General features: G+C 39.9%; 1 protein-coding gene across 1 annotated transcript; it reads left to right on the top strand.

The window, feature by feature from the left end:
- The first annotated feature begins 17,194 nt into the window (after positions 1-17,194).
- Positions 17,195-20,593, top strand: LOC145087447 (uncharacterized). The gene is made up of 2 exons (XM_079025395.1): positions 17,195-19,877; positions 19,986-20,593. Exons 1-2 carry the CDS (start codon positions 17,258-17,260, stop codon positions 20,441-20,443), a joined length of 3,078 nt encoding a protein of 1,025 aa, XP_078881521.1. The 5' UTR covers positions 17,195-17,257; the 3' UTR covers positions 20,444-20,593.
- Positions 20,594-21,055: the final 462 nt, after the last annotated feature.

The following is a 21,055-nucleotide window of genomic DNA, read 5'->3' on the forward strand; positions in this document are numbered from 1 at the left end:
ATTCTAAGTGAGCAAAGCTCAAAAGCTGTGTTGGGAGAGACACCTAAGAAAATGGGAGATCCTGGACGCCTCACTATTCCGTGTGAGTTTGGTAATGATATGAAGGTTGATGCTTTAGCCGATTCTGGGGCTAGCATTAATTTGATTCCTTATTCGTTTTATCAGAAGTTGGAAATTCAGAAGATGAAGGCTACAAGAATGACTATTCACATGGCGAACCGTTTAGTGACACAGCCCCGGGGCATTGTGGAGGATATTTTAGTAAAAATTGGAAAATTTGTTTTTCCAATAGATTTTGTAGTGTTGAATATGAAGGAATACCCCGATGTTCCAATTATCCTTGGTCGTCCATTGCTTAACACTGCTGGAGTTCTTGTTGATATTTGTGAGTCTAAGCTCACCTTGAGGGTTAGTGATGAAAAAGAAATTTTTGGGATAGAGGATGACTTTCAAAGGAATCATGTTCAAGAAGATGTGTTCACAATTAATGAAGACAATGAATTAGAAGAATTAGAAAAGCTTATGGAAGAAGAGATCAAGACAGTTCATCAAGTCAAAAGAACAAAACCAAGAGCATCTGTTCCATATTTGGTTGAAGTCATTGCTTACAAGAGTCCACCTTCTTGGGTAAGCAAGGAAGATGATGAGATAACAAGTGATGAAGAGGAGGTTACTTCAAAGGTGACAAAGCCAGTAGTGAAAAAGGAGAAGGATGCTATGGAGTGCAACGGGGGAACTAAAGGGACCAAACGCAAGATTGATGAAGATGAGGTCAAAGCTAAAAAGGAAAATTCGAAAAAGGCGTACAAAAGACGAGTTCAACCTTACAAGAGGCGTTTCAAGGAACAGAGGATCCTAGTGGTAGACTATTCAGATGATTCAACGTAGAATGCACGGAGTCCAGCTCAAGGATCCAAGAAAAGAAGCGCTTCTCGGGAGGCAACCCGAGTTTGAGATGGCACCTAGAAGGGAATTACCTCTTGGGATTACGAGTTTACACCCATTTTACAACTTTCCAACCAATACACCCTGGGATGTTTACACGCGATGGAATACTCGGTTGGGATGGCTTTACAACCGGGAGTTTGCTGTTGCTCCCACTATTCAGTGGGTAAGGTTGAGGGAGGTTGGCTTGGTTGATAGGATGTCCCAATACCTAACAAAAATCTTTTTGGGGGACGGAGCGGGCACGAGCGGAGCAAACGATGATGAGGAGGATGATTGAGTGTCTGTTTATTTTTATTTTGTGTTGGTTTGTTTTGTTTGGTTTTATTTTGTTTAAGATTGTAAGAACTATGAAGATATTATGTTAGTTTGATTCTTCTTTGGTTGTTATTTCTCAGAAACTGCTACGAGCGCCTAAAAAGGATATCGAGATATAAGTGCGTACGTGTTTATCCAAAAGTGTTTAAAGTCGAGAGTCGAGACCCATATTTTAAAATAAGTGTGGGGTGAGTCAAGAGAGTAGATAGTCAGCGAAAGAGTCAAAACTTGGTGAATTTAGAAGAGTCTTAATACATTAAGACGTTGGGTTGAATTGTGCACATTAAAAGAAGATTTGGCTAAACGTTTTTCTGTCTGCCCAGTTTTCACGAAGTGAACTCTTGTTACTCACGTCGTAAGTCAGTTCTCAGGGGTTCCCAGAATACGCGTGATTGCGACTTCACGTCGTGACCCTTCTTATCTCACGTCGTGAATCGGTGTTCTTCACAAGTTTAAAGCCCTGACATATTATTATTCCATGGGTTGATACCATTCTTCTTGTCATTATTATGATGATTATTTTGGCTCATTTTTACTACCATACAATGTGGCGTATGTTTTTCCACATTGTTCGTTCTATTTTGGAGATTTCCACCACATTTGTAGAAGATTGAAGGCTCGATTTCCTGTTTTGCCGGTACATTCTTTATCTCGCGTGTTCAAGATCAAAGTTTCTATTTCTTAGAGTCCATATTCAAGATGCATGTTTTCCACACTTTTGGAGATGTTTACGCTGCTATCCCAGGGGAGTCTATTCCTTTTTCTCCTTTTTTCTTAATTTTGTTTTATCCTAGGCATACAATGAGGGAATTGTATGAAATAAGTGTGGGGTAGGGGGTAGAAAAAGTAAATTGCTAGATAATGGTAAAATTTTATGGTAAAATTTAAAATTTGAAAATTTGGAATTTTTAATAATTACATCTAGTAATAATAATTTGAACTATAATTGTTAGTGTCATATGGGATCATCCGATAAAAGTTCAAATGTTTAGTTGAGCTAATACACGTTATAGTGCATTTGTGGCCTCCCTTATTCTAGTGAAATCATGGAACAAAAACATAATCCCGCTTGGTTTGAGGGATGCAACATATTTAGCAGCCTAAACCTGAAATGTATCCAGGAAAGGTATGGCTTAACCAATAAAGGTTGAAGTTAAGCACCCCTGCCTAAGCATGTAGGTTTTGAGTGAAAAAAGTGAGTTATACATGTAAAAAAAAGAGAGAGAGAAATTACTGAAAAGTAAAAATTCTTGAAGAATTTTGGAGCTATCAAAGTATGTAGATCAAAGATCAAAGTTCTAAGGAATCAAAAGTTGAAGATGTCAGAAATCATGAAAAAAGTGAATTCAAAGAAATCAAGATTAAATTATCAAAGAAGTGAAGAATTCAAGAGCTCCAAGTATTGGTATCTTAAAGTTGTAATTCTCTAGTTTATGAATGATTAGGTAGCTTTAGAAAAATACTTTGAGGTTAAGTAAGATTTATGTGGATGGATTCGGAGGGTTGCATAAAATGAGCATTGTTCGAAAGAAGTGGGCGAGTGTTTATGAAGATTGTGAGTATTTAAAGTATGGGGGGGTACTTTAGGAAAATTTTAGACACAAATACATGCGTTGAGGTCTTGGCATAATGGCTGAGATGGAATTGGATTGTTCTATGTGATGTTAGTAATAAGGGTTAAGTTTAAATTTGCTTGAGGGCAAGCAAAGCCCAGGTGTGGGGTATTTTGATATTGCCATATTTATACCTATTTTTAGGCAATATTTAAGTACATTTTTGTATATAAGTTGGTAATTTGTTTAGAATAATGGTACTTATGGGTTTAAATGTTATTTGCAGCCAAAAAGAAGACATTTTGAAGAAAAGGGACTAAAAACGTTAAAGGAAGAAACTTTGGGAGTTAAAAGATTAATGGACAAGAAAATCAGGAAAAAGCGTTCTCACGTCGTGAGAACTGGAAGATTCACGACGTGAGTTTAAGTTCTAGAAGATATGTACACGGGTGAAGGAATCCTTGCCGAGCACGGTTATCTTGTATTCACGACGTGAATATTTTATTGTTCACGACGTGAATTATTAAAATCAGGAAACTATATATATCCTTAACCATTACGAATTGGGGGGACTTTTGGCAGAAGAAAGAGATTCCAGAAGGCGAATTTCAGAGGAAAAAGAGATCTGGAAGTGGTTTTCAACACCAAAGAAGAGGAAGATCATAATTTGCTTTATAAACTTGGTATATTTATCATGTGTTTGATTATAGCTTTTAACTGTTTAGTTGTTAATATGTCCAACTAAATCTAGTTGCTTCTGTTAGCTAGATGAAGTTGGAACTCATGGTTTGAATACATTAGATTAGACTTTATTTGTTGGTTATATGCTTGTGTTGATTGATTTTACCTAGCATGTTTAGTTAATGATTTAATTGCTTTAAATTCTTGTTCTGTGTAGTTAGTGAACACAAAGCTGCATGAATATGAATACCTAATAACAAAGTGAACACTAGTTTATTAGAGCTAAGATCAAACCAATCTTAGATAAGCAATTGAATTATTGAATTAAGCTGTGTTAGAGAACTCATATTATGAACGTAATTGTGTTTTGATTAATCAATCTTCATAGCTCCAAGCTTACTTAATAATAGATTATGTGTTAACTATTGTGTGACTATACATAGATTTACATGAATTGATTAATAATTTGTAGGTTCAGAACTAAACTGCTAATACTTCTTAAATTGGTAACCAATGGTAATAGTCTTGACTAATGTATAGCCATTGAGTGAAAGTGGATTCGAACTAATAGAAGTATTTTGTTTATTGATTGAGTTTTCATTAAAGAATTAAGTTTATCTAAACTTGCAAAATTAGATACAAACCCTTTTAGCTTATTAATAATTAGATTAATTTAGTAGTGAATATATAAATTAATAACATTGTTCCCTGTGATCGACACCCGACTTACCCAAACTATACTGTAATCTGACTAGGTACACTGGCTATAAGTGCATAGTTAGTATAAGTTTGTTAGGTTATAAATATTAAAATTAGTGGGTACTTTCGTGCACATCACAGGGCCTACACCCTATCCAGACCGCTCGTCGGGTATGTTGGCCTACAACACAAAGCAGGACCGCCTCAACCCAACCCACAATCAAACAAACATGTGCACATAAATATCGTAAACTAGCTCTTATCATATAACAGTCAAACAGATCTAACAGATCACTAATCATAGCGACATCCTAAAACCGGGATACAGACCTAACCGGTCACTAGCATAACATCATCCTATAACCAAGACACCGACCTAACCAGGTCACTAAGCATAAGCATATCACCATCCTAAATACCAGGATGTAGTCAATAAACATATCATTCCATAATCCGGATATAAATCCATAAAGGGCCGGCCTTAGTGCCTTGGACCCTATTGATATAGTGAGGATAACCCACCTAGTAAGTAGTGCTGAAGTACTGTAAATCTCTGACTGCTATCTTGTAGGGAATCCCAAACTATTACACAATAAATACTAAGTTAATACCCAAAATAACCTTCTTGACTAAAAGTCCACACCATTCATTAAGTCCATTCTCTTTTTTGGGCCAAGGACCAATTACCCAGTCCTTGACTTGAAAGTCCATATATAAAGCCCATTATTAGCATAATTTACTAAATTAGGCCCAACTTCCTAATTGGGCCTAACCCCATGATCCACTATCACCACTGGGCCCAAAATATCTTATTTACAACGTCCAGCAAAGGCCCAATTCCATTTAGTCCAGAACCAGCCCAAAATCCGAAGCCCATTTGACAAAGGCCCAACAAAGGACGTACGCGAGGCATACTCCTCTGGTACGCGGGGCATACTCATCCAATCGTTGACCACCATCGGGGTGGTTGAACCAATACTCTGGGCGTACTTGATTTACGTTGGGCGTACTCTATAGTTTGCCAAAACCTTATTAAGTGCTTAATGGCTTAAGCACTTAAGCCCAAACTTCAGATCTAAAGACCTAACATGCCTAGGATACATAAAGTCATGAACTTTATCACTTTGGACGTACATAAAGTTCTTAATGCTTGGTATTAATCCATTGAGACCTTATTTCTCCATGCATGGGACACATACAGCTAATGGGACCTCATTTTTATCACTCAAGGTCCCTTCAATAGTCTAGAAGGACAACCCTTTTCGTCCAAAACGCCAACATGCACCACTTTATGGCTTTTGGGACAAGAAATGGTTCTATTAAAGTAAAATGGTGAGATCTATGCATATATGCATAAAGTTTGGAATTTATACCTTCTGGAGCTTCTTGAGCACAAGCTAGCTTCAGATCTACAAGCTTGACCTTCTTCTCCAACTCTTTGATGCAATACCTTCCTCTAAAAGCACTCAAGAACACACCAAATAAGCTTAAACACACAAAGGGGAGGCTAGGGTTTGGGGAGGATGAATGTAATCTGTGGAGGCTAAGGTAAGAGAGGTCTTAGTGCCCATAATGTTGCTTATATAGGCCCCAAACCCTAAATATTAGGGTTTCACCCTGACATTAGTACGCCCAGCATACACAAGTGTACGCCCAACGTACTAAGGCGGACCTCAGTACACTTAGCGTACTCTTATGTACGCGCATCGTACTCCCTCTTGGCCCAAGTTTGCAAAACTTCGCCCTTAAACTTATATTGGCTCATCACTTCCAACCCCAAGGACTATAAATGATAGGATAATGATAGAAGAGGGTTCGAGAATACCTGCCAAATCTTGGGATGTTACAATTCTCCCCCACTTAACTTAGACTTCATCCTTGAAGTCCGCTGCGTGAAATAGATCCGGGTAATGATCCCGCATCTCGGAATTGGGCTCCCACGTCCACTCGAATCCCCTCCGATGCTCTCATTGTACCTTCACCAAAGGTATCTCCTTGTTCCGTAGAACCTTCATCTCCCTCTCCAGTATGGCCACAGGCCTCTCCATGTAATTCAGGCGCTCATCGACCTGAATATCATCCAACGACACCATTGCCTCCTGATCCATAACGCACTTTCGCAATTGTGAAATGTAGAAAGTGTTGTGGATCTGACTAAGCTCCTCCGGTAGCTCTAACCTGTATACCACCTTGCCAACCCTGGCAATGATCCTGAACGGCCCAATGTAACGGGGACCCAATTTCCCCCTCTTCCTGAAGTGGGTCACACCCTTCCAGGGTGAGACCTTTAGAAGTACCATATCACCAACCTGGAACTCTAACTCAGGTCGGTGTCTCTCGGCGTAACTCTTCTGCCGACTCTGAGTGGTCTGCAGTCGCCGCCTAATCTGTTGAATCTTCTTGGTAGTCTGCAAGATTACCTTCGTCCATCCCATCACCCTGTGTCCGACCTCACCCCAACAAACTGGGGTGCGACATCTCAGCCCATAAAACAGCTCGAAAGGCGGGGCGCCAATGCTGGAATGATAGTTGTTGTTGTAGGCGAACTCTGCAAGGGGTAGGTGGGAATCCCAACTCCCACCAAAATCAATGACACACGCCCTCAACATATCCTCGAGGTTCTGAATGGTCCGCTCGCTCTGACCATCGGTTTGCGGATGAAATGTTGTGATAAAGTGCAGCTGTGTGCCCAGTTCCTCGTGGAACTTTTGCCAGAAACGGGAGGTAAATATAACATCTCGGTCGAAAACAATGGAAACCGGAACCCCATGGTGAGCAACGATCTAGTGAACGTACACGTCGGCCAACTTCTCGGCCAAAGAACTCTCCCATGTAGCCAAGAAATGGGCACTCTTGGTCAATCGATCTACGATGACCCATATAGCATCAAACCCCTTCGTCGTCCTCGGCAGTTTGGTAATGAAATCCATCATGATCTGCTCCCATTTCCACATGGGAATCTCCAGGGGCTGCAACATACCATGCGGCCTCTGATGCTCGGCCAGGACCATCCTACAGGTCAAGCACCTCTCGACGTACCAAGCGATCTCTCGCTTCATACATGGCCACCGGTAACTCAAAATCAGGTCTTTGTACATCTTGGTGGCCCCCGGTGAATAGAGAAATGAGACTTATGAGCCTCCTCCATGACTATCTGTTTGACCCCATCGGACATTAGAACCCATACTCGACTGCATCAGGTCAATAATCCTCTGCTATCCTGCACAAGCCAGGTGTTCTCACCCCTGATCCTCTCCATATTCTCGTTCTCAGGTCGCATGCCCTCAACCTGAGCATCCCTGATCAAACTCACAAGCGAGGAATCCACCGCTATCCTCATACATATCGTTGGGGTGGAAGACCCATCTAACTTGCGGCTCAAGGCATCCGCCACCACATTCTCTTTTCCAGGGTCGTAAATGATCTCGTAATCGTAGTTCTTGACTACATCCAGCCACCTGCGCTGCCTCATATTCAGGTTCACCTGATCCATGATGTGTCTCAAGCTCTTGTGATCCGTGTATACGGTACAATGGACCCCATATAGATAATGTCTCCATATGTTGAGAGTAAACACCACCGCTCCCAGCTCTAAATCATGTGTAGGGTATCTAGTCTCTTGCGGCTTCAGCTGCCGCGATGCGTAGGCTATCACTCGTCCTCTCTGCATGAGGACCGTCCCCAAACCTGTGATGGATGCATCACTGAACACCACAAAATCCTCAACTCCCTCCGGAAGAGTCAAAACTAGATCCTCACACAAACACTGACGGAGGGTCTCAAACGCTCTATGCTGCTCAGGGCCCCACCGGAAATCCACCCTTTTCCTTGTCAGACGAGTGAGGGGTATTGCAATATTGGAGAAATCCCGTACGAATCTCTGGTAGTACCCTGCTAATCCCAGAAAACTCTTGATATCTGAGGGAGATCTCGTCACCTCCCATTGCATGATTGCCTCGTTTTGGCCGGGTCGACTAAAATCCCATCCTGGTTAACGAGATGCCCAAGGAACTGGACCTCTCATAACCAAAACTCACACTTCGATAACTTAACATACAACCGTTCTCGTCTCAGAACTCCCAATAACTCCCTGAGGTGCTCCCCGTGCTGCTCTCGGGTTTTGGAATACACCAAGATATCATCGATAAACAGTATGACCAAGCGATCAAGCATTGTTCTGCATACCCGATTCATCAGGTCCATGAATACTGCCGGCGTGTTGGTGAGCCTAAACGGCATCACCACGAACTCGTAATGAACATAACGAGTCCAAAAGGCGGTCTTCTCCACGTCCTCCTCTCTGACCCGGACCTAATGATACGCCTACCTCAAATCAATCTTGGAGAACCAGGATGCACCCTGCAACTGATCAAAGAGATCATCTATCCTTGGGAGTGGATAACGGTTCTTCACTGTTAACTTGTTCAACTCCCTATAATCAATGCACATCCGGTGCGAACTATCCTTCTTCTTGACGAAGAGGATCGGTGTTCCCCACGGAGAACTGCTAGGTCGAATGAACTACTTGCCCGGTGGTTCCTGCAGCTGTGATGACAACTCTTGTATCTCAAGTGGTGCCAACCGGTACGACGCCTTGGCGATAGGAGCCGCACCCAGCATTAGGTCGATCCGAAACTCGACCTGCCTCTCTGGAGGTACCCCAAGTAACTCCTCCAGGAACACGTCAGCAAACTCTCTAACCACCGGAACCTCTAAAACTGGAGTCTGATCTCTTACCCGTGTATCCACCACATACGCTAGATAACCCGCACACCCGTGCAGAATATATTGTCGAGCCCTAGCGGTTGAACAAAACCTTGATCCCATTCTAGTGGCCTCGCCATATACAATCAGTTCTCCCCCACTTGGGGTTCGAACTACCACCCGCTGGCCCTCGCAATCTATTATGGCACCATATCGACTAAGCCAATCCATCCCTATAATCACGCACACTTCCCCCATGGGAATAGGAATCAAGTCTATCAGAAAGGATACTCTTAAGATCTCCAACTCGCATCCTCGGTAGACCGAAGAAGCAGAAACCCCGTGTTATTTGGTGATAGAGACTCGCAACAGTCACTCTAGCTCGCCTACTGGCACACTGAACTCCCTACTAAATGTCCGAGATACGAAAAACCGACTCGCCCCCAAGTCAAATTGTAACAACCCAAATTTCACGTCCAAAAATTTCATTTAAATTAAGTAGTTTATAAAACATCTGTAGTAAAACGTCATACGATCATATCATTTCAATAAACATATCTCGTGTCTAAATACCCAACACATGAAAATAGTAATAATGTCAGAGTACAATCCCAGAATATATCATAATGCGAAAAACCAAAGTGTGTGTGTATGATGTGCCGCTACCGCACCGGCTCCTTCCCCTTCGCTGAAGAGGTACCTGAAACAAAAATTGAAAATTGTAAGCACGAAGCTTAGTGAGTTCCCCCATCATACCACATACCATACAATCATATCACATACATACTTCCAGACATTTCTGGGGTGCCCGACCTACCCGGTACGACCATTCTGGGGTGCCGACCTACCCGTACGGCCATTCTAGGGTGCCGACCTACCCATGCGGCCATTCTGGGGTGCCATCCTACCCGTGTCAAGCCATTTTGGGGCGCTGACCTACCCGTGTCGAGCCATTTTGGGGTGCTGACTACCCATCGGTCCTAACAACCGAATCTCGGGGACTGGTCCCCTCCTACTACCTCTATCGCCTATAACATACAAGCCAACATGCAAACATATTATCACATACTGTCAGACGTATATGGGGTGTCTGACTCACTTCGGTCCTAACAACCGAACTCTACACATACAACATACCATGCTAGCATATAACATACCAGGTAGTAGCAAACCTAGATGATATCACGAAGACAATCACCTAACATACGAACCCTACTGGTGGGCCGACATTGTGGCCGTAGACCCACCGCTACTGGAAGGTAACTCACCTCGTAGCTGCTGAACTGTGTGGGAATCCTCTGACTGCTGCCGCTATTGCTCCAGAAATCCTCCGGCTATAATTCCCACAAAACACTTAGTCAGAAACTGACATCTACCCTTAGGGTAAAATGACCATTTTACCCCTTGACCAAGTCAAAGTCAAAGTCAACTTCTAGTTGACCTGACTCGCCGAGTTGACTCGTCAACTCGCCGAGTCCCTATCCTTCCATCAGACCTCATACCCGTCTCTACTCGTTGAGTTAGGCGATGACTCGACAAGTTTTCCTTCTAAATGAACACCGACTGAATCCACATCCGACTCGCCGAGTTGTATGAACAACTCGTCGAGTTCATCATCAACTGATACTCATGTCCTGACTTGACTCGCCGAGTTATATGAACAACTCGTCGAGTTACTCTTCATCCTATGAACACGTTCTGTCCTCGACTCGCCGAGTTGATGAACAACTCGCCGAGTTCCATGAAGATTGTCTTGGACTCGCCGAGTCTGTTCATGCACTCGCCGAGTACCATGAATTCCCATAACACTTTGTTTAGTCCAGAACGTTGGGTCACTCCCCGAGACTCCTAAAACCCTTCCACACTCAACCGGTCCTTATGACCCTCACTGATATGGGACCAAAACCCTTGGACTCGCCCAGTTCAGGAAATGGACTCGCCGAGTCTATCACATTCCTTACTAAGAACTTCGATTTCTGATGTACAACACTTAACCAAATGATAGATCCAGGCCCCTAAACTCGATCTAGCACGTAAAGTTACAAACTTTACATGCATGCATGGGACATTAGAGCTTAAATGGCTCTAAATTGGTTCTTTTGTTGCATGGGGCCTTCCTTGGTGCAAAAAGCAACCTAGATCTGACTTGTGGCTCATAAAATGACATGATACAGAAGTCCAAACCCCCAACCATGTTTGCAAACATGGTTGGCCACCAAAAATGGCTTATAAAAGCCCTAAATCACCCTAAAGAGGGATCTAACAAAGGAATGAGAAAGGTTCAGAATTTATACCTTCCAAAGACTGCAAATGATGAACCAAACTCGAATCCTTCAGTCCCCTCTTGATCCTTCTATGCTCTTCCTTCTTCCTTGAGACCAAAACTCACAAGAATCACTCAAAAAGCCTTAGATCTTCACAAAAATGGCTAGGGTTGCTATGAGGAGTGTTTGGGAGCATAAAGGGGGAAATGAGGCTGCATAAGGTCGCTTAAATAGGGTGCAAACCCCTGGATTAGGGTTTTTGTCCAAACAGCGGCTACTCGCCGAGTCCGGGACTCGACTCACCGAGTCCATCACTTAAGTCTCGCGTCTAATCCCGCTTTTACTCAGCGAGTCAGTCCTTCGACTCGCCGAGTCCAAGGCTAAAAATGCAAAAATTAAATGAAGATTTAATAACATAATACATACCAAGAACCAGGTGCTACACAAATAAAACCAATGCAAGCAAGGATTTCACTAAAAATGTACCTAATCACAGGTACAACAGATAAGCATAAAATAGATATAATAAATGAGATAAAAGATCGAAACATACCAGCAACCACATCCGATGCTACCCTGGCCTCCTCAGCCGTAAGCTGGAAGGCACGCCCCTAAGCCTTCGGAGGCTTTGCCTTAACTGGCCTCCCATCTGCAATCCTTAATGTAGTCGGCGCTGGAACCTGCGTCGGCCTGGCTGCGAGTTGTGGACAGTTGGTCTTCACGTGACCAACCTGATGACAGTGATAGCATATCCTCATATCCGATGCAGGGGTGGCTGGCGATAGTCCCTAACATAGTGCCCTTCTTTGCAACACTTGTGGCATCCACTACCCGCTCGACAAAATCTAGAATGACCCTTGCCGCACTTTCCACAAGTGCGGCTCTGCTGACCCCTGGTCCTAAAATCAATTGTCTTAGATCACTTCGGCGTCGGCTGAGACTGTGTCGGGGCCTGACGCTGCTCCCTCAACTGCAGCTCAATCTCCAACTCACGCCGTTGTGTGGCAACAAACTGACAGATGTCCGTCTTGAGCATGCTTAGATAACGAGTCATCTGAGCCTGCTCGGAAGCAAACTCTAGGCAGAACATCGCCCTCTCTATGAACATATGGGTGATCTCCGTCACCGACTCCTCATCCTATCTCAAACTCAAAACTCATGTGACAATCATTCCCACTCAACTCATGGAATGTATCGGGCGTGGAACATATCCCTGAATTGCTCCCAAGTAACAGCAACTCTCTAATCATCAGTGTACGACCTTGTCGTCAACCTCCACCATTCCTTGGCCCTAAACCTTAGCAGGTTCAGAGCACACCTGATCTTCTGGTCAGTAAGACACGAGCAAGTAAAGAAACACCCCTCCACATCAGAAACCCATCTCATAGCCTTGATGGGGTCCTGAGACCCATTAAAAGTAGTGGGCTTTTTGTTATCGAAGTCCTTGTACTGGAAGCCCCGAGTGTCTCCTTCTCCTCCTCCTGCCGCTGATACAACCGATGCAGTTGCAGCGACAACCGTCTCCGTAAGGGTTGCGTATCTCTTATCGAAGTACTCCATCATAGTGGTCTTGACAGACCCAAACAACTCCGGAATCTAACCCCGGATAATCTCGACCACCTCCTTGCGGATGATCTCCCTGACTCGATCCTCTGTCAACATTGGCCCCTCCTGGCCGATAACCTCAGGCACTGATGGGGCCACCTGATCGCCCTGCCCTGATCCCGATCTAGATCCAGTCACAAAACACCTCGTAACCACCATACTGATAATATAACAGGAAGATATCAAACAATCCGCATAAATAACTGGGAACCAACTCCCGACTAAACCCTAAGGGTTGTGACTTCCTTGCTACATGTATGGATCCTATGCTTTCAGTAGTACGGGCCTATACTATCTTCCACACCTACCCATATTTGTCTCAAGTATCATCACAACACCCTAACAATATACGTGCATATGGTGGTCACTCAACCTCACTCTTAGAGGAAGGCTAACTGTCTCACAACTGGCCTACCGGCCTTCGCACAACCTACCCATTCATGAAACGTCCACCAACCCTGCAGCACTAGTGTATGCTAGTCATACATAACACTAGACCCTATAGACTTTTGAATAACTGACCCTACCCTATGCCCTTAATCAATAAGAACAGAACATATGGCTAAATCAAACATTCTCAGGCTATAAGATCTTAATTATGTATGACCGTGTTGCATACACTAAGAAAACTATAGTAATGATGTAAATCTCATATAAAGGAAACCCTAGGCTAGCAGGCATCATGTAATCAGGCAATTCTATCATGCAATTCCTGAAGATCCTTAACCTAGTACTAGCATGTTGTTCTAACATATCACATAATATAAATGATTTTAAATGAATAGACATAACAAAAGAAAACAAATAAATTAAACAAGATATGATGGATAACCTATTGACCCATGTTCAAATACTAACACTACTCAGCCCTTTTGGACATGGAGGTTCGTCTATAGTGCCTTTAGGGCATGAGACATGGCCTCATGTTCGCAGGAGGGATTAGTCGGTGTGCAAAAGCTGGTCCGGAAACCCTCATTAGCGAAGTTCCCTTTCCAAAAATTAACTAAACAAACATATATGAAAAGATGTACATAAATAAATATAAACATTCAAATCAATAACCATACATAAATAAACAAACATAAATATCCAAATATAAACAAACATAAAAAATATGACAAATCCATTAATTAGTTGTTTATGGGAAAATATGAAAAAATACTTACAAACATAAAACAATCATATATAAACAAACATAAATAAAAAAACAATATTATTATTTATGCTCGTTTCTTTAACTAAACAAACAATATATCTTATTCATATTCGCTTATATATTAAATAAATGAATATAAACGAATTTTCCATCATATGATATTTTGTTTCATTCGTTTATATACTTTCATTTATATACTCTCTCTGTCTCATATTTGTTATTCACTTTTGACTTTTGATAACTTTTTTCTTCAATTTTGACCTTAAATATTTTACCTTGTGTTATAAAATATTTTATGAAACTTATAACAATGAAAAGACATTTAAAACACATTTCATTCATATATTTTGTATCAAACATTATATATTAAAAACAAAATTATATTAGGTCAAAGTTGAAGAATAAAAATTTTAAAAGTCAAAAGTGAAAAATACATATGGGACGAAAGGAGTATTAAATAAATGAATATAAACGAATTTCCACGTTATAATATTTTGTTCCCTTCGTTTATAAATGGGAAATGACTTAAAATGGTAATATACTTTTCGATTTGTACATATTTTGTCACTAATTTTTTCGTCCATATTTCCCCTTTCAACTTGTTTAAATATACACATTCAATCCTTATGACCAACTATTCCAGAAAAGCCAGAAAAAAATGACTTAATTGAGTAATATATTTTTTACTTTGTACACATTTAGTCCTTAATATTTTTTGCACATTTAATCATTAATATTTTTTTTGTTGAAAATGAACTCTTGTTGTTTTTGTACACATGTAGTACTTATGACCGGTTTTTTTAGGTTTTCTCACAACATCCTATGCCGAACAATTAATTAATGAAGTGTTCGTGGTTGTTGATGATTATGGCCACCACAAACTCAGCTGCTTGGTTGCTTAGGTCTTGTGTTTCGCTTAGATCTTGTGTTCTGAACGGCGTAACTTCTTTATATGATCTCAGATTTCAATAATTTTTATATCCATACATTCGTATTTAAGTCTATTACAACTTTCGATTAGATTACTCCCATTAAAAAGTAATATATTTGTATTTACGATCTTTATATACATGCATTCTTTATTAATATATGTATCAATGTTTTTTTTTTTATAAACTCATAAGTAAAAATATATTATAACTTTTCTAATGGGAGTAATTTAAACGAAAATTGTAGTAGACTCAAATACGAACACATAGATATAAAAATCGTTCAAATCTGAGATTGTATGAAGAATTTACGACGTTTAGAAGACAATACTTAAACACCAATCAATCAAGGCCACAGTGGTCATAAGCATGAACAGCCCCGAACACCTCATTAATGATTGTCCTATGTAGACTGTTGTGAAAAAAAACCTAAAAAACCATTCATACATACTTAATGTGTACAAAAACAACAATGACTTTTTTTTTTCCATCAGAAAATATTAAGGACTAAATGTGTACAAAATGAGAAATATATTACCATAATAAGTCATTGTTTCTAGCTTATTTGGAGTAGTCTGTCATAAATACTGAATGTATACAATTAAACAAGTTGAAGTGGTAAATATGGACCGAAAGAAAGCTCAGTGACCAAATGTGTTAAAATTGAAAAATATTTTATATTTTTAAGTCATTATCTCTTTATAAACCTACTACAACTTACAAGGTACCATTTTTTGGAGTCAATTTTAAAATATCTTTTGGAAAAAAATTTCATAATTGGTCTCTGTGGCTTGCAAAATATCACACTTTGACAACTCCTATGGAAAATGGAACGAGTGGTCACTGTGATTTACAAAATTTCATGAATGGTCCTTTTGACTTTGACCTTAAAACTAACTTTCAGCTTCTAGATTTTTATGAAATGACTATTTTACTCTTGTAACAAATCTAATAAACAACAAACCTCCATGACCATTTGTGTAATTTTGGAAACTTGAATATATATATATATATATATATATATATATATAATTTCAACAATTTGATAACTTTTTTTTTTTAATTTTTCGACCTTTTATTTTGTATTTTTATTTCATAATTTGTTTTTTTTTTATGATTTTTCTAATGTTTTATTTATTTTGATTCAAGTAAATAAACTAAAATTTGATAAACAGTGTCAAAACTGTTTTTCTTTTATTTTTCTTATTTTTGAATTGAACCGTTATTTTATATATATATATATATATATATATATATATATATATATATATTAGTTTTATACCGTTACGGTTTATGTTTTTTTTAATTGGATACTCCATACTAATTATTGTTTATAATTTCAAGTTTGTATTTATCATTATCATTATTTTAGTATTTGTTTTCTATTTTTTTATTTTTGAATTTTAGTAATTTATTTTTTTTATTTATTTTGAAGTAATGAAAAATAGAAAATAAAAAAAAACAAAACTCAAACACCAAAATTATAATATACTCTAATATCTTCATATGTTTATAATTTTTTTGTCTTTTCTGTTTTGTTTTGTTTTTTGTTTTTTTTTTCTTAACTTTTACGTTTTATTTTTCATCAATTCGATACTTCTTTTGACATTTTTGAAAAAATTTAAAATGTAAGAAAATATTAAAGTATATTATAATTAATGTTTCAATGTGTGGTATTTGCGATTTAAAATTATTAAAAAAACTTGTTAAAATTTTAAAATGTAACTTGCAAATCCTATTTCTATATAAAATTCCAATAGTTTAAATTCAAAATATATTTTTTTTTCAATTTGAAAACCAAAAAGACTCAAAACACCAAAATTATAATATACTATAACATATTCATAAGTTCTACACTTTTTTGAAAACGTCAAATTTTTTAATTAAATTGATGAAAAATAAAATGAAAAAACAAAGATTATTAAAAGCACGAAAAAATTAAAAAATAATATAAAAAAATTTCAAAAATACAAAAAATACAAAAAAAAAAAAAAAAATCTTGTTTAGACCAAAAAACCAAAAAAAAAAAAAAAAAAAAAAAAAGTCAAAGTTTTGTAATTTTTTTAACATACAGAGAAAAAAAAAAAAGGAAAACCTTGTTAAGAAAACCAAAATTTTGTCTATTTTTTAACATAAAAAATTTCTAGAATTTTTAAAACGTAATAAATATAGTAAATTTTGAAAAAGAACAAATTTTAAGCGACGATGAGTACACGTTAAAAAAGGAAAACCTTGTTTAGAGTAAAAAACTACGAGTACATAGCAACTTTGCTTTAATAATATGCACATTGTTCATCGATACTTGTACATTGCTTGTGCTGAGAATACTCTACTAAGTTGCTTTTACCCACCATCATCTTTCTTCTTCCCCATTTCTTTCTTCAAGAAATAAGCTTTCGAGAAATGGAGAGTTGCAGAGAGCCCAAGATGGGTTTTTGTCTTCTCTTCCTGCTTTTACTCCACTTACAACTTCTCCCCGATTCCTCCGCCGTCGGATCGGCTCCGTTGCCGGAATATCGAGCCCTCCTCTCCTTGAAAACTGCCATCACCGACGACCCACAATCCACTCTCTCTTCATGGAAGATCTCTACTAGTCACTGCACTTGGTTTGGTGTTACTTGCGACTCCAATCGTCATGTCATCGCCTTAAACGTTTCTGGACTTAACCTCACCGGAACTCTTTCTTCCGACATCGGAAACCTTCGCAATCTCGTTAACTTCACCGTCGCTTCCAACAACATTGTTGGGCCTATCCCTCCGGAGCTTTCTTTGATTTCTGGGCTTCGTCTTCTAAACCTGTCTAACAACATCTTCAATGAAACCTTTCCCCGAGAACTTGCTAGCCTCAAGTTTCTCCAAGTGCTTGACCTTTACAACAACAACTTGACCGGAGATCTTCCTGTTGTTGTGTCGGAAATGACAAACCTTCGTCATCTCCACCTTGGCGGAAACTATTTTTCTGGGATTATTCCGGTGGAATACGGCCGATTTCCTACGCTCGAATACCTAGCGGTTTCCGGAAATGAACTCACTGGAGCTATCCCGCCGGAAATCGGAAACCTAACAAACCTCAAATATCTCTACATCGGCTACTTCAATAATTTCACCGGCGGTATTCCTCCGGAAATTGGTAACTTATCAAACCTCATTCGCTTCGACGCCGCCAACTGTGGCCTCACCGGAGAAGTTCCTTCTGAACTTGGTAAACTTCAAAACCTAGATACACTCTTTTTACAAGTAAATGGGCTCTATGGATCTCTACCGAAAGAGCTCGGAACTTTAAAAAGCTTGAAATCAATGGATCTTTCAAACAATATATTCACCGGAGAAATACCCGATTCCTTCCTCAACCTCCTCAACCTCACCTTACTAAACCTGTTTCGTAACAAACTCCACGGCTCAATACCAGACTTCATCGGTGAATTGCCGGAGCTAGAAGTCTTGCAGCTGTGGGAAAACAACTTCACCGGAAGCATTCCGCAAGGTCTTGGAAAGAACGGGAAGCTGCAAATACTTGATCTGTCTTCAAATAAATTAACCGGCGAACTTCCGCCTAATTTGTGCACCGGAAACAAGCTTCAAACCCTAATCACATTGGGAAACTTCTTGTTTGGGCCGATACCAGCGTCCCTTGGTGAATGCCAATCGTTAAATCGAATCAGAATGGGGGATAATTTTCTCAACGGTTCGATTCCGAAAGGGATGCTCAGTTTGCCTGAACTCTCGCAGGTTGAGCTTCAAAATAACCTCCTCACCGGTGAATTCCCGGCGACCAATTCTGTTTCAATCAGCCTCGGTCAGGTGAGTTTATCCAATAACCATCTCTCCGGTCCGTTACCTCCTACCATTAGTAACTTTTCCGGTGTTCAGAAACTTTTGCTCGATGGTAACCAATTTACAGGTCCTATTCCGTCTGAAATAGGGAAGCTACAACAACTATCAAAGATTGATTTCAGTGGCAACAGCTTCTCCGGCGAAATTGCACCGGAGATCAGCCAGTGTAAGCTGTTAACATACGTGGATCTTAGCCGGAACCAGCTTTCCGGTGAGATTCCTACTGAACTCACAGGAATGCACATTCTCAATTACTTGAATGTATCACGAAATCATTTGGTAGGCAACATTCCGACCTCAATAGCATCAATGCAGAGTCTAACATCTGTTGATTTCTCCTATAACAGTCTTTCCGGCATGGTTCCAGGCACCGGCCAGTTCAGCTACTTCAACTACACTTCATTTTTAGGAAACCCAGATCTCTGTGGACCATTTTTAGGACCTTGTAAAGATGGAGTCGCCAATGGGACCCATCAACCACATTCAAAAGGAACACTCTCACCTTCAACCAAGCTTTTTCTCGTTATCGGCCTGCTTCTCTGTTCAATAGTATTTGCAGTTGCAGCAATCATTAAAGCTCGATCTCTAAAGCGAGCCAGTGACGCACGATCATGGAAGCTCACAGCTTTCCAGCGACTAGACTTCACCTGCGATGATGTTCTCGATAGCTTAAAGGAAGACAACATCATCGGAAAAGGAGGAGCCGGAATCGTTTACAAAGGAGTGATGCCAAACAACGAGCTTGTCGCTGTGAAACGATTACCAGTCATGAGCCGTGGTTCAGCCCATGATCATGGTTTCAACGCCGAGATTCAAACCCTAGGGAGGATTAGACACCGATACATCGTAAGATTACTTGGATTCTGTTCAAATCACGAAACGAATCTCCTGGTTTACGAGTATATGCCAAACGGAAGCTTAGGAGAAATGCTTCACGGAAAAAGAGGCGGCCATTTGTATTGGGATACAAGATATAAAATCGCCATCGAATCTGCAAAAGGACTTTGTTATCTCCATCATGATTGTTCACCATTGATCCTCCATCGTGATGTTAAATCCAACAACATCCTTCTAGATTCCAATCTCGAAGCCCATGTTGCCGATTTTGGTCTTGCTAAATTCTTACAAGATTCTGGCACATCTGAATGCATGTCCGCCATTGCTGGTTCTTACGGGTATATTGCACCAGGTACAGAGAGATTCCTAATTCTTAACACGTGTCAGTTTTGGATTAGAATTGTGACATGTGTCTGTTTTGGATTAGAATATTGACACGTGTCTATTTTTTTTGTTGCAGAATATGCATACACATTAAAGGTTGATGAGAAAAGCGATGTATATAGCTATGGTGTAGTCCTATTGGAACTGGTCACCGGGAGAAAACCGGTTGGGGAATTTGGTGACGGCGTTGACATCGTTCAGTGGGTGAGAAAGATGACCGGAGGTAACAAAGAACGGGTTTCAAAGATTGTGGATCCGAGACTACCCAATGCCCCGACCCATGAAGTGATGCATGTGTTTTATGTGGCGTTGCTTTGTGTTGAAGAACAAGCGGTGGAAAGGCCTACCATGAGAGAAGTTGTTCAGATCTTGACGGAGCTTCCAAAGGGAGGAGATGCGGTGGCAGCCACCACCGGTGGTGGTGGTGGCGACTCAATGGATTCACCTATTTTGGCGGCGGTTACAGTGGAATCACTCGAGAGTGGTGTTGACAACAGGGAACAAAACCAGCTTCGTGATCTTTTAAGCGTATGAAATAAGAATGTTGGGTTGGGGTTTTTGTGTTATTTGTTTAGTTTTTGAATGTGATTTGTATATGGTAGGATTGAGTTTATGGTAATTAAGCAGTGTTTTCATATGGTTGGATGTTTTTAAATGAAATGGAATATAAGATTCAGGCGAAAACGTTATTTAAATTCAAGATTCAGGCAACAAAATTGATTAATCATAGATGGGTTTAATGTAAATATGATATTTTGATCAAGTCTGAAAGTATTTTGTTGCATCTTTTACGGTTAATCTATAAACCAATGTTTTGGAGCTGATGTGATTTCGTTTTAACTTGGATTTCATTGTTTCGATAGTGATATGATTCGTTTTGATTTATTATATTTCATGTAGTTGTGACTGAGTTTCCAAGCTTTTCCTATTATCCCATAATGCATGTTTCATTAGGTGCTATTAGAGACAAAAAGAGCGACAAAATAACAATAACAAGTCCAACTCAACCTTAGCTAATGTTGTGATCTTCCCATAGTCTTACAACCATTCCTCCATAGTCTTACAACCATTCCTGCGATGGTCTAACCCATCCTAGTGAATGCTACAAGACATCCCCCATCCTTACAACACCTCTACCACCGCCTA

The sequence above is a fragment of the Lactuca serriola genome, chromosome 2, assembly GCF_051521515.1.
Source record: "Lactuca serriola cultivar US96UC23 chromosome 2, Lser_US96UC23_V15, whole genome shotgun sequence".
Classification (NCBI taxonomy): domain Eukaryota; kingdom Viridiplantae; phylum Streptophyta; class Magnoliopsida; order Asterales; family Asteraceae; genus Lactuca; species Lactuca serriola.